Source organism: Plecotus auritus, assembly GCF_963455305.1.
Source record: "Plecotus auritus genome assembly, chromosome: 9".
NCBI lineage: Eukaryota > Metazoa > Chordata > Mammalia > Chiroptera > Vespertilionidae > Plecotus > Plecotus auritus.
In genome coordinates, this window is record NC_137783.1 from 124062481 (window position 1) to 124076333 (window position 13853).

At 55.0% G+C, this 13853-nt stretch overlaps 1 protein-coding gene across 1 annotated transcript in view; it reads left to right on the forward strand.

The window, feature by feature from the left end:
- Nucleotides 1–13853, forward strand: part of OTOG (otogelin) — a gene marked incomplete at its 5' end in the record, with an annotated part of 74238 nt that overhangs the window by 48486 nt on the left and 11899 nt on the right. The window contains 11 exons of the mRNA XM_080688425.1: nt 824–1102; nt 3183–3300; nt 4027–4106; nt 4526–6312; nt 7127–7295; nt 7626–7771; nt 8326–8415; nt 9051–9234; nt 11462–11682; nt 11898–12036; nt 13538–13732. Of these exons, the coding sequence (XP_080544551.1) occupies nt 824–1102; nt 3183–3300; nt 4027–4106; nt 4526–6312; nt 7127–7295; nt 7626–7771; nt 8326–8415; nt 9051–9234; nt 11462–11682; nt 11898–12036; nt 13538–13732 (3408 nt within the window). The remainder of the gene's footprint in view (nt 1–823; nt 1103–3182; nt 3301–4026; nt 4107–4525; nt 6313–7126; nt 7296–7625; nt 7772–8325; nt 8416–9050; nt 9235–11461; nt 11683–11897; nt 12037–13537; nt 13733–13853) is intronic.

Here is a 13853-nt window from a genome sequence, read left to right on the forward strand (position 1 = left end):
TGAGGACCCAGGCTCCCACCCCCATTCCATCCTGTGCTCCTTCTCCCCCTGCCGCCCCCCACTATATACAAGGTACTGGACAGCAAAAGAGAAAGTGCCTTCCAGGTGAGATCTTGGGTGGCTGCGTGGAGGAAGTGGGTCTTAAGGGGTGGGAAAGATTGTGATCAGGAAAAATGGAGAGTAGAGGATGTCTTGGGTAGGGAGGGGGGAGATCCAGCCAGCAGTGAGCCCCCCTCTTTAGAAACGGGACCTTGTGGATATAGGAGGAAGGGTAGGGAAACAGGCTCTGGGCAAGGGCCTTCCCACTGGGACACTGTTTTCCTATCTGGGGTTGGACTCAGGGTCCCCGAGTTCCACCAGCTCTGACCCTCTGGGATTCTGTGAGGAGCAGGACCACGCAGGGGTCGCTGAAATCTGGCAAATCACCACGCCCAGCTTGTCCGGTGTGACCAATAAAACGCAACTTTACCAGGGCGGCTGTGTCTGTCTGTCCTGGCCACTGTTGTGTCCCTGGCATCTAGAATTGCACCTGGCACAGGGGGTGTCCTTGTGGAAGGAAGGGAGGGAGGTTGCTCACCTCCCGAGGTTTGGCAGTTGGTGGCTTCTCTAACCTTCCACCTGCCCTGGGGAAGGGGAGGCGCACAGGGGGGCAGCCACCAGGCAGAGGAGGTGGGCCGAGGGGAGGCGGGCAGGCATGGAGGAGGAGGTCCCAGCTCTCTACAGAGTGTGTGCTGTCCTGTGTCACTGAGTGAAATGGGTGCCCAGTGTCTGCCCCCCGTAAGGGCCTCTCTCTGCATTGACCTTACCATGTGGCTCTCTGCAGATCCGGATGTGGTATCCCTGGAGGCAGCAGACAGACCCAACTTCTTCCTCCACGTCACAGCCAATGGGTCTCTGGAACTGGCCAAGTGGCAGGGCAGCAATGCCTTCCACCACCACGCCTCCTTCTCACTGCACCAGGGGACCTGGCGGGCAGGCCTGGTGGCCCTGGAGTCCCTGGCGGAGCCTGGCTCTTTCCTTTACGTGTCCGGCCCCATGCTGGCCCTGCGGCCATATGAACACTCGGAGGTCTTCCGCCAGGGCACACTCTTCCGACTTCTGGGTAGGTGTCCACCCTGCCATCACCCTCAGGCCCTTGGCCCCTCGCTCAACTGCCCTTCCTGCCGTCTCCTTATTCCCCTTCCAATTGCCCCCAAGAGACGGAATCCTCACTCACTCTCCTGGCACCAGGAGGCCACGTGGGTGCCACCCTTAGGTGGGAAGTGTCCTGGCCTCCATGTTGGTGGCCTAAGGAGTGTGGGCAGCGTGGCCCAGGGCCCAGCCAGCTTCCTGGGTCTTGCCTGCTCCCACAGGCCAGTTCCACGGTCTAAAAATAGGGCGGCCTTTGTGGAAACGCGGGGAGACGTGATCGTGGCCGCTGCTTGCGCAGCTCTCTGCCTCAGGTTTCATGCCGATGGGGGCACATGCCCGCCCTGTGAGCCCGCAGCCTCTCCCTGCCCCCTTGGAGGCCCGGGACCCTGTGATGGGGCAGCACCGTGAACTTTCCAGCCAGGACTGGAAAGGGTCCCAGGGCTTTGCCATCCCCCTGCCGGGTGTGTCTGCCCTAACGACTTAGTCTCTGCTTGGACCCTGGAGGCAGTGACCACAATTTCTTTACCGCTCCAGGCCGGCCTCTCTGACCCATATGTGTGCATGTGTGTTCATGCCTATGAGGGCACCTCCCACTATATGAATGAATCCACACGTGTGTAAATGTGTCTCCAGCCAGGCTGTTTATTTATCACCCCCCCACACACACCAGGCTGGGCCAGCTCACGCTTACATTCAGCAGTCATCTATCCAGTCCACCAAGAACCCCACCCAGGACAGAGGCATCGCTGGCCATGATGGCAGGGCTGTGTCCCTTTCTGGAAGACCCTGAGGCAGAGTGGGTGAGCCCAGGCTCTGAAGCCAGACTGCCTTGGGTTCGAATGCTGACCTGAGTCCTTGGCGCTGGAGGAGAACGCCCCTCCCTAACTGTTTCTTCACCTGAAAAACGGCGATGTTTGCCTCAGGGTTATTGTGGGCAATTGAATGTATCGCGTGGGCTTTGCTCTGGGCCTGGCTCATAGTTAAGTTCTTGGTTCTGATCCCAAGGGTCTTGGAAAAGCAGGTTCCCTCGTCGTCAGCAGCAGTGCAGAGGCTAGGAAGTCAGGAAGGGGCTGCAGGGTGGGCCAGGAGCAGAGACCCCCACTTGTGCCAGGGAGGTCTGGGGTCTTGTCTGCCTTGAAGCCCCACAGAGGCTACACACTATTCCCTTGATGATCCTTCATTTGCCAAGGCACTGGCCACGGGGCCTTTTACTAGGAACTCTCCCCTGGGAGAGTTTAATTTCCCCAGCAGCTTTTGTGCCTCAGTTTCTTCATCTATAAAATGGGAATAATCATAATGCTACTTCGTAAGATTATTGTGAGGATCAATGCGTGCATCCTTGTGTGAAATGTTGAGTACCCTGCTTGGTGCTATTTGAGTCAGCTGTTGTTATTATTAGCAGCCCAAGTTACTAGGGGCAACAAAGACAGTGCTCAGACAAACCACGCACCTGGTCCTGAGACTGGCTACTTCACGGAGGCCCTCTGGGAACAGAGGGGATAGCTTGTAAAGAATAGCTCCCCCTTGTCTGGGGCCAGATGCCCCCCTTGGCTGAGAGGGGCGGGGATTCCCCAACACCTCCCCCACCTCAGGGGAAAGCCTCCTGGCTCCCTGGAGGTCTGCAGTGGCCTGGCCAGAGGCAGAGCAGGAAGGATGGGATTGTGTCCTGGGGTGCAGGGCAAGCCTGACCACCAAGGTCTCCGAGGGGTAGGGTGACGGGCAGCCTTATGGAGAGATCAAGGATCACAGCCTCCTCTTCCGTCACCCGTCAAAGCCCAGCTCCACTGCCTGCTCCATAGCACCCCCTTCCTCAGCCCTTTCACCAAATTCCCGGACCCCACTCCAAGGACCCTCCAGGCACTGACCCCAGCTCTCAGCGACACAGTGTCCCCTGAGGTTGGCTCTTATTTATTTGTCTCCACTTTTCCCACGAGTCCATTTGTCTCTTCCACGGGTGGGGCGGGGCAGGGCGGGCGCGGGCTGAGCTGGATTGCCTCTGTGTTCTGGCACTGATGCCCCGCCCTCAGACTCTGGGGTGGGTGACTTTCCAGATGCCAAGCCATCAGGGGCTGCCTACCCTATCTGTGAGTGGCGCTACGACGCCTGTGCTAGCCCCTGCTTCCAAACCTGCCGGGACCCCAGGGCAGCCAGCTGCCAGGATGTGCCCAGGTGAGATGGCATGGCATCAAGGTAAGTGCATTAGCATGTAGAGCATACATATGTGGAATGGGCTTGTATGTCATCTGTGAGCGGAGGCATAAGCATATATTAAGGTGTGCGTGTACTCACATATGCTTATATACACATGTGTGCTGTGTATATAAGGGGTGTGTACCAGATGAATGTGCCTCATCTGGGCATGTGTGAATATCTCTTTGTGCACAATGTGCATATAGCTGAGCCCTGTGTGTGTTTGTGTGTAAGGTGTGCCTGGGCTCGTACAGCTGTGTGCACCCATGTGTCTGAGCTGCATGTGTTTGGGTGTTGGTGCAGCTGTGCGCATGAGCGTGTGTACACTGATGTTTGTAGTGGTCTGTGTGGACGTGTATGTATATCTGTGTGAATATTTTTGAGTCCTGCAGGCATGGGTGTGTGTGTGAGAATGTGCCTGAATTGAGGCACATGTGAGCACATGCAAGTGAGTGCACAGTGTGTACATGGCTGGACCTTGTTTGTGTGTTTCCCTCTCAGTCTGAGGGCAGGAGTGTGCAGCATGCATGTTGGGGTATGTGTGCTTCTGTGTGATATGTGACAGGATATGGAGGTTCATGGAAGTGTGTACATGATAAGAGCACACACACATCATAAGAAAGGACGAGGCCTGTGCTCAATGCAGGTGAAAAGAGGTGACCCTCTCACATTCCCGACCACTAACCCTTCCTGCTCTGTCCCCAGGGTGGAAGGCTGTGTGCCTGCATGCCCCACCCCCAAGGTCCTGGATGAAGTCACACAGAGATGCGTCTACGTGGAGGACTGTGAGTGACCTGCATTTCTCATCCCTCCCTCGGATTCGCTGTAAACTCCAGGGTCTCACGGATCCATCATACCCAGACCTCCCAGGTCCCTGGACAGGCCAAGTCAGCTGAGGGGCCTCCGGAAGAACACTGTAGAGCAGGCTGAGACCTCATCCAGCCCATTCTCCCGATTTCACAGAGGAAAAATGAGGCCCCGAGTAAGGAAGGGACTGGCTTGGAGTCACGTGGCAGAGCCCAAACCCGCTGGCTTCTCTGAGTCATCCACGTGGCAGAGGCCCGGGGTTGGTCAGGCCTCTGACCAGCCGTGGGAAGCTGTCTTCCCTGCTCACCTAGGGTGCCCATCTGACCCCAGCCCTGCGCAGTGTGACCCCTGGGCAGCAGTCACCCACCGTCTGAGCCTCTTCTCTCATCTGCCCCAGGTGTGGAGCCTGCAGTTCTGGTTCCCACAGAGGCCCGTGGCAATGAGACCCTGCCTCCGAGTCAAGAGCTGCCCACCCCCAGTGACCAGGAACTACAGTACCCACAGGACACTCCCAGGGCCCCCTCCCATAGGCCAGCATTCACCCCAGCTACCCCACTCACCACGGCTGTGAACCCATCCCTGGCAGCCACTGAGGGGCCAACGCTGCCTCCAGCCCCCACCCAGGAGCCCCTGGGGGTCACTGCATCTAACCTCCCTGCCCCTGCCACAGGGGCCCTGGCCAGCAAGGGAGTGACCGCCAGCCTCCCAACCACCCCTCATGTCCCAAGGTCCTCATCCCTCCCCCATTTGCGGCAGATGTCCACACCTGGAATGGGGTTGGGTGCCATGGAGACGACCAGGGTAACCGTGACCTTTGCAGGGAGCCCCAACATTACAGTCTCCTCCCAGTCACCCCCTGCACCTCGCTTCCCACTCATGACCAAAGCGGTGACGGTCCCAGGCCCTGGCTCCTTGCCTGTTAGGACGACACCCCTGCAGGCCTTGCCGAGCCTGGGCTTGCCTGCAGGCCCCTCCTCCAGGCCTGTGGCTTCCCCTGCAGTGACCTCCAGACGCCCCACTGCCTCCGAGTCCCACGAGACTTGGCTGACACCTGCAGTAACGAAGGTCACAAACAAGACAGGGATCCCCCAGCCCGAACAGACCCAGCCCATTCCCAGTCCCAGCAGCCTCCCAGCCAAGCCTGGGGCAGCAGCAGAACAGGTTCCTGTCAGCCCTGTGACGACCCAGGGAGTGGAGAGGGTGCCACCCACAGAGAAGGTCCACCTGGGCGCAGGCCAGCCCACGAGCTTGCTGCCATCCCCACTTCCCAGCCCACTCCCCACTGCCCCACCCCACCCCTCCGGGCACACCACCACAGCCACCAGGCCTCCAGCGCCACCCCCAGGCACTCTGGCTGCCACCGGCCTGTCCACAGTTGCCCATGGGCTGGGGGCCACACCCTTCGTATCTCTGGAGTCAACTCGGCCCTCCCAGCTCCTCTCTGGCCTACCCCCCGACACCAGCCTACCCCTGGCCAAGGTGGGCACATCTGCCCCAGTGGCCACTCCTGGTCCCGAGGGCCCTGTCATCACCCCTCCACTCCAGCAACAGGCCACCTCTCTCGCCATGGCCACGACTCCATCTGCTCGGCCCCTCAGCCCTGCACTGCCTCTCACCCCAGCTGTGGTGGCCCAGGTGCACCCACCCAGTCACACAACCCCTCCGGCAGCAGGCACAGTTCCAGGCCCGCTTCTGGGAGCCACACTGCCGACCTCTGGAGTGGTGACTGTGGCTGAGGGGGTGGCCTCCACAGTATCTGTTGCCCCATGGAAGAGCACCACGGAGAAGACGGCCATCCTGTCCAAGCAGGTGTCTCTGCCCACCTTGGTACATGGCTCTGCCCAGGAGGGACCCACAGCGCTCACGCCTGCTGTGGCCCACACTCTTGCTACCTTGGTGACCGAGGCCAAGGATCCCTGGGCCGGCACAGTGCCACTGGTGCCCACATCCCATCCCCTGAGCCCTGTCTCGGCCAGGACTGCCTCCCGAGAGAGCTCACTGGTTCTGCTCCCTCAACTCCCTGAGGCCCATGGAACCTCCGCAGGACCTCGGCCTCCCGCAGAGCCAGTGGGAGAGGCCACCACGGAGCAGTCCGGGCGCTCGGCCCCAGTCCAGAGCATCTCCGAGGGTCCAGCCGTGGCCTTGGCAACCACTACTGAGGCCAACGCATCTGCCATGTGTGTCGTGAGTGACTTGTCAGGCTTCTGGCCTCCTGTATATGGACCCTCCATGCCTTCTCTCCTCCCATGCCACTGGGCTTGGGCACCACAACACATTCCTGGGCTAGGGGCAAGTCCTATAGAAGCTTCTTAACCAGTTGCCAGGCTACAAGATGGGGCTTAGTCACTGCCTTCACCCCTTCCCCATTCTCCTGGAGCCTGAAAAGTTCTCCAGGCTCCTCTGGACCCCCAATACCAGAGCAGGGTCACACTGTGCCCCACTGGGGCCCCAGGGGCTAATTGGATGGCTTGGTGTGATGTCCAGAGTGTGACAACATGGGTATGTCAGTGTGCATGTTTGTGTCTGGGTGCCTGCATGGGACTATGTGCACTGGTTTGTGTTCATGTGTGTGAGACTTGAGCACTCAGATATCTGTGTGTGTGATACATGATGCTGAGAGATGGTGCATTTGTTAGATAGATAGATAGATAGATAGATAGATAGATAGATAGAGTGTGGGAGGGGTGCTTGGGCTTCTATGAGTCTGAGCTAGTGTGTCTGCACATCTGTGTACCTGGGGATCTCAGCACAGACCAGGCAGATATGCAGAGGTCTCGAGGAGTCAGTCTCATGTGCAGTCCAGCCCCAGGTCCCCGATGAGTTGGGTAGATGGAGGATGAGGGCTCCATTCTCTGGTAGGTTTACTTCAGGGTCTCTTCCTGCTAGAACCTGCATCTGAAAGGATTTCAGGCACTCATGGCTTCAGGCTGGGTTGGCAGGGGGTGAGTGGCTGTGGCTTCTAGCGTGGGCACTCACACGTCCCTTCACCCTGTGCCAGCCAATCGCAGAGGAGGACTGCGTCCGCCACATCTGCCTGGAGGGCCAGCTGATCCGGTTGAACCTGACTCAGCACTGTCCCCAGGGTGCTGCACCCCTTCACTGTGGGGTCCTGGGCCTCTCAGTGAGAGTGGGCGGGGACCGCTGCTGCCCCTACTGGGAATGTGCCTGTGAGTCCTGGGGTCCACTGGAGCCTCCCCTGTCCTCGTACCGTGTCCTCCTGTACCTCTGCTCCAGCCTGATTTCTACCTCTGACCTGGTGGTTTCCAGCCTTAGGGTAACCCTGACCTGAATATGACCTCCCGTGGGACCTCTTGTCTCAGTGTGACCCTTGACCTGGAAGATTTCCTACCCTTGCAACCTCTGATCTCTCTGCGACCCTCCAGCCCCCAGGGCCTCTGCATCACCCAGGAAAGGGCCCAGGCACCGGCTCCATGTTCCTACACAGCCTTGGCCTTGAAGGCACCTGTTTATTCTCCTTGTCCCCTGCCCTCCCGCAGGCCGATGCTCCATCTTCCCCGATCTGAGCTTTGTGACCTTTGATGGGAGCCACGCAGCCCTGTTCAAGGAGGCCATCTACACCCTCAGCCAGAGCCCAGACGAAATGGTCACCGTCCACGTCCTGGACTGCAAAAGCGCCAACCTGGTGACGACCCACTTCTTTCTGCCCGCACTTGGGGCTATGACTAGGCCTGGAGGGGGATTATTAGTGAGTTGGGTTTTGAGGCAGTGAGGAAAGATGCGGAAGCTCCATCTGTCCCCCAGGGGTCCCCTGAAATGGGCGCATGGGGCAAGAGTCAGTGGAGTCTGCCACCTCCTGGCCTTTCCTGGGGCCTGTGCCATCCCCAGCTTGTCCCAGCTTCCTGGGCATGTGCATAGGACCTGGGATGCCATTCCAGGGATGTGGCCTGGTCAAGGTTGCCAGCTGCAGGGAATCCCCACCTAGGATGCCCCATGAGCCAGGTGGAGGAGGCAGGGTTCTTTGTTTGTTAGTTGTGGCTGATCTTGCATGAGGTCAGGTAGAGCCAAAAATGTTCTATGGGATTCTGCACCGTTGCACAGCCCCAATGGTGCCACTGGCATGTTGTTGGGAGGGGAGTCAGGGACAGGGGCAGGGTGTGCTCACACTTGCTCACCAGGATAGGAGGCAGGAGTGGGCTCCAAGTTGATGGGTTGATGGGGGCTGGGATGTCTCTGCAGGGGCACCTGAACTGGCCCCCGTTTTGTCTGGTGATGCTGAATGTGACTCACCTGGCCCATCAGGTCACCATTGATCGCTTCAACCGGAAGGTGAGTGCATCAAAGAGCCGGTCCTCCAGGGCCAGGCAGCAGTCAGTGGAGGGCCAGGGCGTCCAGGGGTATATTTGGAAGGGGTTTTAATTAGAATACTTTGGCCACTGTACTGTCAAGCAAGGAAGAGTACCGGGAGGAATACTGTGACAGAGAGGAAGTCAGAGTGGCAAGAAACAGTGGCCTTCAATGACTGTGGCTAAACTATCTGACTTCTGCACTTTTGCCCTGAGGGATTCTGTCCTAGTGGTCAGCACAGAGATGGGGAGATCCCAGAGAGGAGTGCCCACCCCAGATGCTGGGGATTTGGGGAAGATCTCCCAGAAGAAATTATCTGAGCAGAAGCAGGAAAGAAGAGAACAATTGGAGGGACCCAGAATTTGTGCTAATTTACATAGAGATGTAGACTGCTTCCAGATGTTGCACTTCTTGCTTCATTGTTGTGTGCTCATCAAACCTTTACGGACTCTTCTATGCACCTTGGACTGTGTCTTGGCTGCCGGTGCCTGAAACAGCCTGTCACATAGAGGGTGCTTAATAACTGTTCATTGGATAATTGGATGGACGAATGGATGGATGGATGGATGGATGAACAAGCTGTGCTCACATTCAGTACAACCCCTCTCCCCTTTAAGGTGACAGTGGACTCGCAGCCTGTGTCGCCCCCCGTGAGCAGGTATGGGTTCAGAATTGAGGACACAGGCCACATGTATATAATCCGGACGCCGTCACACATTCTGATCCAGTGGCTCCACAGCTCAGGACTCATGATCCTGGAGGCCAGCAAAGCCAGCGAGGCCCAGGGCCGTGGCCTGTGTGGTGAGGTGGGACCCAGCTGGGGGCAGAGGGATGCTTCTTGGGTCCACCCCTGCCCCCCAGACACAGGTTCCCCTGTACCAGGGAAAGCTGGGCCAGAGTGTCAGGCCAGAGTGGGGATCAGGAGAGCTGCCAGGCAGAGAGACCCAATGTCCCTAAAGTCTTCTATTCTGGAATGAAGCTGCCAGCAGGGAGATGGCTCGGGGCTCTGGCCTCGGCCAGTTGTTGCTTCAGGCAGGATTGTCTGTCAGCTTCCCTGGTGGCTCCCTAATACCAGATAATCCTTCCAGCCTGCATATGCCTGAACACTTCATAAAGCACTTCCACGCTCCGATCGCACTTATTCCAGGTCATCCACACAATAGCCCTGAGCGGTGGTCATGGAACTAAAAAAGAAAGGGGGCTCAGAGAGGTTAAGTGGTTTGCTTAAGATCACACAGCAGAGCTGCCACACACATAAAACTAGTGTTCTTAGACCACAGCATGATTGCCCTTAGCACATGCCCTAAGGGACCAGTGTATATTGATAAGCAAACTTGGATTCTACTCTTTGAAGGGGCAGAGGACTCCATGACAGACTACACTGATTATGGTGATGGATGACATAGGGATACTTATACACACACATACTTATGGCCTCCATCCGTAAGTCTGCTCCCATTTTGTTCATTCACACTCACGCCCCTGTATTCAAAATGCCCTCTACACTTGGACTAACACATATAAGTCTGCTTCCTGATTATTCTTTTGTGCAACGTAGTGTTACTAGGTGCCAGTCACTGGGGCAGAACAGGAGGCAAAAAAGACAAACCTCCTGTTTGATGAAACTTCTATTTTTACTGATACAAGCATCTCTCCTTGCACACATCAGTACCGCCAGCACCACCACCACCATCACCCTTTTCTCACCTGTTCTACTGTTCACACCTGGCAGAGTGCTGTGGTCAGCGATAATTGGGCCGGCCAACTCCTCCGTAAGGTCCCTTTGTGACACCCTTCAGTGACTCAATGCCAAGACCAAAAATGTGACCTTTGGGACCATTGATAAAATTTTATTAAATGACGCTTTATATTCACAAAGCTGGTGGCTGGAAGTGTCAGAGCAGAAGACAGCTAATTTATCTCTAAGTTATCCAAACTAACACTTGGTATCATGGCCACTCGGTTAGGCATGTGGGGAAATTCTGAGAATCTACAGGAAAATGAGTCTTTGCGCTCACAGAGCAAGACCAAAGCCTGTTACACAGAATTGGGAAGGTCATGGACGGTGCATTAAAGGGGTCCTTGAAGGAAGTATTTCAGGCAGAGGGAGCAGCCTGAGCAAAATCAAGGGCAGGGAAGTGTGTGTCTGACACCCAGAGTATGAGAGAGAAGCTGCAAGTTAAGGCCATGCTAGAAGTTATGACAGATAAACTTCAGTCCCCTCCCTCACTCAGTGCCTTAACACAACAGTTTATTTCTTGCACACATCAATTCCCAAATGGAGGTTCCTCCCATCTGTGGCGCTGCCATTTCAACACGAGCTTCCAATTCCACAGAAGGAAAGAGTTGGGAAAAGTTTATGGACCAGGTCTGGACATGGTGCCCATCACCTTCACTCAGGTTTCATTGACTCAGTCAATGACTCAGTCACATGGTCTTACCAGCTGCAAGGGAGCCTGGGAAAAATAGGCTAGCAGATTGCCCGGGCAGAAGAGGAAATAGGTGCGATAACTAGCTAGCCATCTCTGTTAAAGCAGACATTTTTGAAGTAACTTTTAATTTCCATATAATGTCAAACTTCAAGGTTACAAAAATAGTATAAGGAACTCCCATGTACTATTTACTCAGATTTACCAAGTATTCACATTTTGCCCCATTTGCTTCTCTCTCTGTATATTAAGATATAGATAGAGATAGAGGTAGAGATATACTGTGTGTGTGTGTGTGTGTGTATGCATTTGTATCAATGCACTTTTCTGAGCATATGCAATTTATATATATGCATTTTTTCCTGCACCATTTGAGAATATTTTTCTATCCCTAAATACTTGGGTATGTATTTAGAACAAAGATATTTTCTTACACAGCAGGTTTCTTAGCTTCTCTGGGCTTCATTTTCCTCACCTATAAAATGGGATAATACTAATATCAGCCTCAAAGACTTGTTCTGAGTAATATGCAAAGTGACAGCTGAGGACCTGGGAGTGTGGTGATCATTGTGGCTGTTGGATAATTCCGCCCCCTTCAGGTATCTGTGATGGGGACGCAGCCAATGACCTCACCCTGGAGGATGGTTCTGTGGTGGGTGAGGACGAGGACCCTGCTCCCTTTCTGGACAGCTGGCAGGTGCCCAGTTCCCTGACCTCCGTGGGCCAGACCCGCTTCCGCCCAGACAGCTGTGCCACGGCTGACTGCTCTCCCTGCATTCGCATGGTGTCCAACCGCACTTTCAGCGCCTGCCACAGCTTTGTATGTGCCAACTGGGTTCAGAGTGGGAGTACCCCCTTGGCTGGGAATGGCCAGGGCAGGAAGGGGCAGATCTGGGTGAGCTCCCAGAGGTCTTGGTTGGGACCAGATTGGATGTCTGCAGAGGCTCGTTGTTGCCCCCAGGCAGGACTAGGGAGAGCTGGGCCCTGGGATGTGGGGAATCCAGGGAGGCAGCACTGCCTGATACATGTGCCCAGGTCTCTCCAGAGTCGTTCTGTGAGCTGTGGATCCGGGACACCAAGTACGTGCAGCAGCCCTGCGTGGCACTGACCGTGTACGTGGCTATGTGCCACAAGTTCCACGTGTGCATCGAGTGGCGGCGCTCCGACTACTGCCGTGAGTTGGTGGCCGGGCGGGGGCGGAGTCTCCTCCATGGCTCCTTTGCTCCCACAGTTAGAGTGGGAAATACTTTTACAGACCTGAGTCCAAGTCGAGGCTTTTCAGATTTAATTATTCATTCATTCAATTGCACTAATTAATAAATGTCTATATACTTTATAAATAAATCTATACATTTTAATAAATTAACAAATTTATTTTTGTTCTAATTTATATTACCAAGTCAAGTAAATCTTATTTATTATTTTATTTCTCTGAGTCTCCTTGCCTCATCTGTACAATGGGGACAGGAATAATAGCTCCCTCTAGGGTTGGTTTGAAGATGGCATGAGATACTGTGTTCAGAGTGCTTCACACTAGCCCGTCACCTGGTTATGTCCAGCACATATTCGCTCTTTTCTCTTCACTGTTGGCCATCTTTCCCTTCTTTCAGTCTCTCCCCTCCTTCCTTAAAGAGAATTGGGATCCACACTGTCCCACCCCCATTAGCTTTGCCCTAGTGGGGTCAGCAGGGGTGGACTGGCCTCAAGTAGTTTGAACACACCCAGACAGGCAGGAGATGGCTCATAGGAAGACCACACCTTTCATGTGACAGATAAGTGAAAAGACAGTGCCACCCGGAGTATGGTTTTCAAACTATGAATTTCAACTCGGTATGAAATCAACTTTTGGAGTCAGTGCCAATACTTGAAAAATGCAATAGAATAGAAAATACTAGAAAAATTAAGTATTATCTCATGCACAAGTTTTGTTGTTGTTGTTGTTGTTGTTGCAATATATCAGTGATTCTCAATTCAGGCTACCCTTTGAAATTGCCCAGCGAACTTCAAAAAGTAGTGATGCTTGGGCCCCACATTGGTCTGGGTTGGGGTCCCAATAATAGCAGTTCAAAAACTCTGGGTGATTCTTTGGCTATCTGGTTTGAGGACCACTATTCTTTCTTTCTTTTTTAAAAATATGTTTTAATTGATTTCAGAGAGGAAGGGAGAAGGAGAGAGAGATAGAAACATCAATGATGAGAGAGAATCATTGATCGTCTGACTCCTGCACACCCCCTACTGGGGATGGCCCGCAACCCAGGCATGTGCCCTGACCAGGAATCAAACCTGGGACCCTTCAGTCCAGAGGCCGATGCTCTATACACTAAGCCAAACCAGATAGGGCAGACCACTGTTCTATTGGACCACAGTGTAAAATCTAGTTTTTATAGTCAAGAGATTTTGAAAACACTGACCTAGAACAAGGGGTTGGCAATGTTTTCTGTGAAGGGCCAGGTAAGTATTTGAGGCTTTTGTGGGGTACGGCCTCTGCACAACCACTCTGCTCTGCCTTGTAGTACACAGGCGGCCACATTCAGTAGTAAATGAATGGATGTGGCTGTGCTTCAGTAAAACTTCTTTTGCTGACTCCTGATCTAGAGCAAAGAGGCAGTGAAACCCCTTTGCACCGTCTGCTGAGTCGCAGGTGATGCTCACTGACGCCCCCTGTGTCCCTGCAGCCTTCCTGTGCTCCAGCGACTCCACGTACCAGGCCTGTGTGGCGGCCTGTGAGCCCCCTGAGTCATGCCAGGATGGGATGCTGGGCCCGCTGGACCCGGAGCAGTGCCAGGTGCTGGGCGAGGGCTGCGTCTGCTCTGAGGGCACCATCTTGCACCGCCGCCACTCGGCGCTCTGCATCCCTGAGGAGAAGTGCGGTAGGTTCCTGCCCTCCTGGGGTGGGACCCTCCAAGCTTGCTTCACCCTAGGCCCTCCTTCACCCTCCTGCCCCCATGGCCTGTATCCTTCCAGGTCTGCTTTGGGCTGGTCTAACCTCCC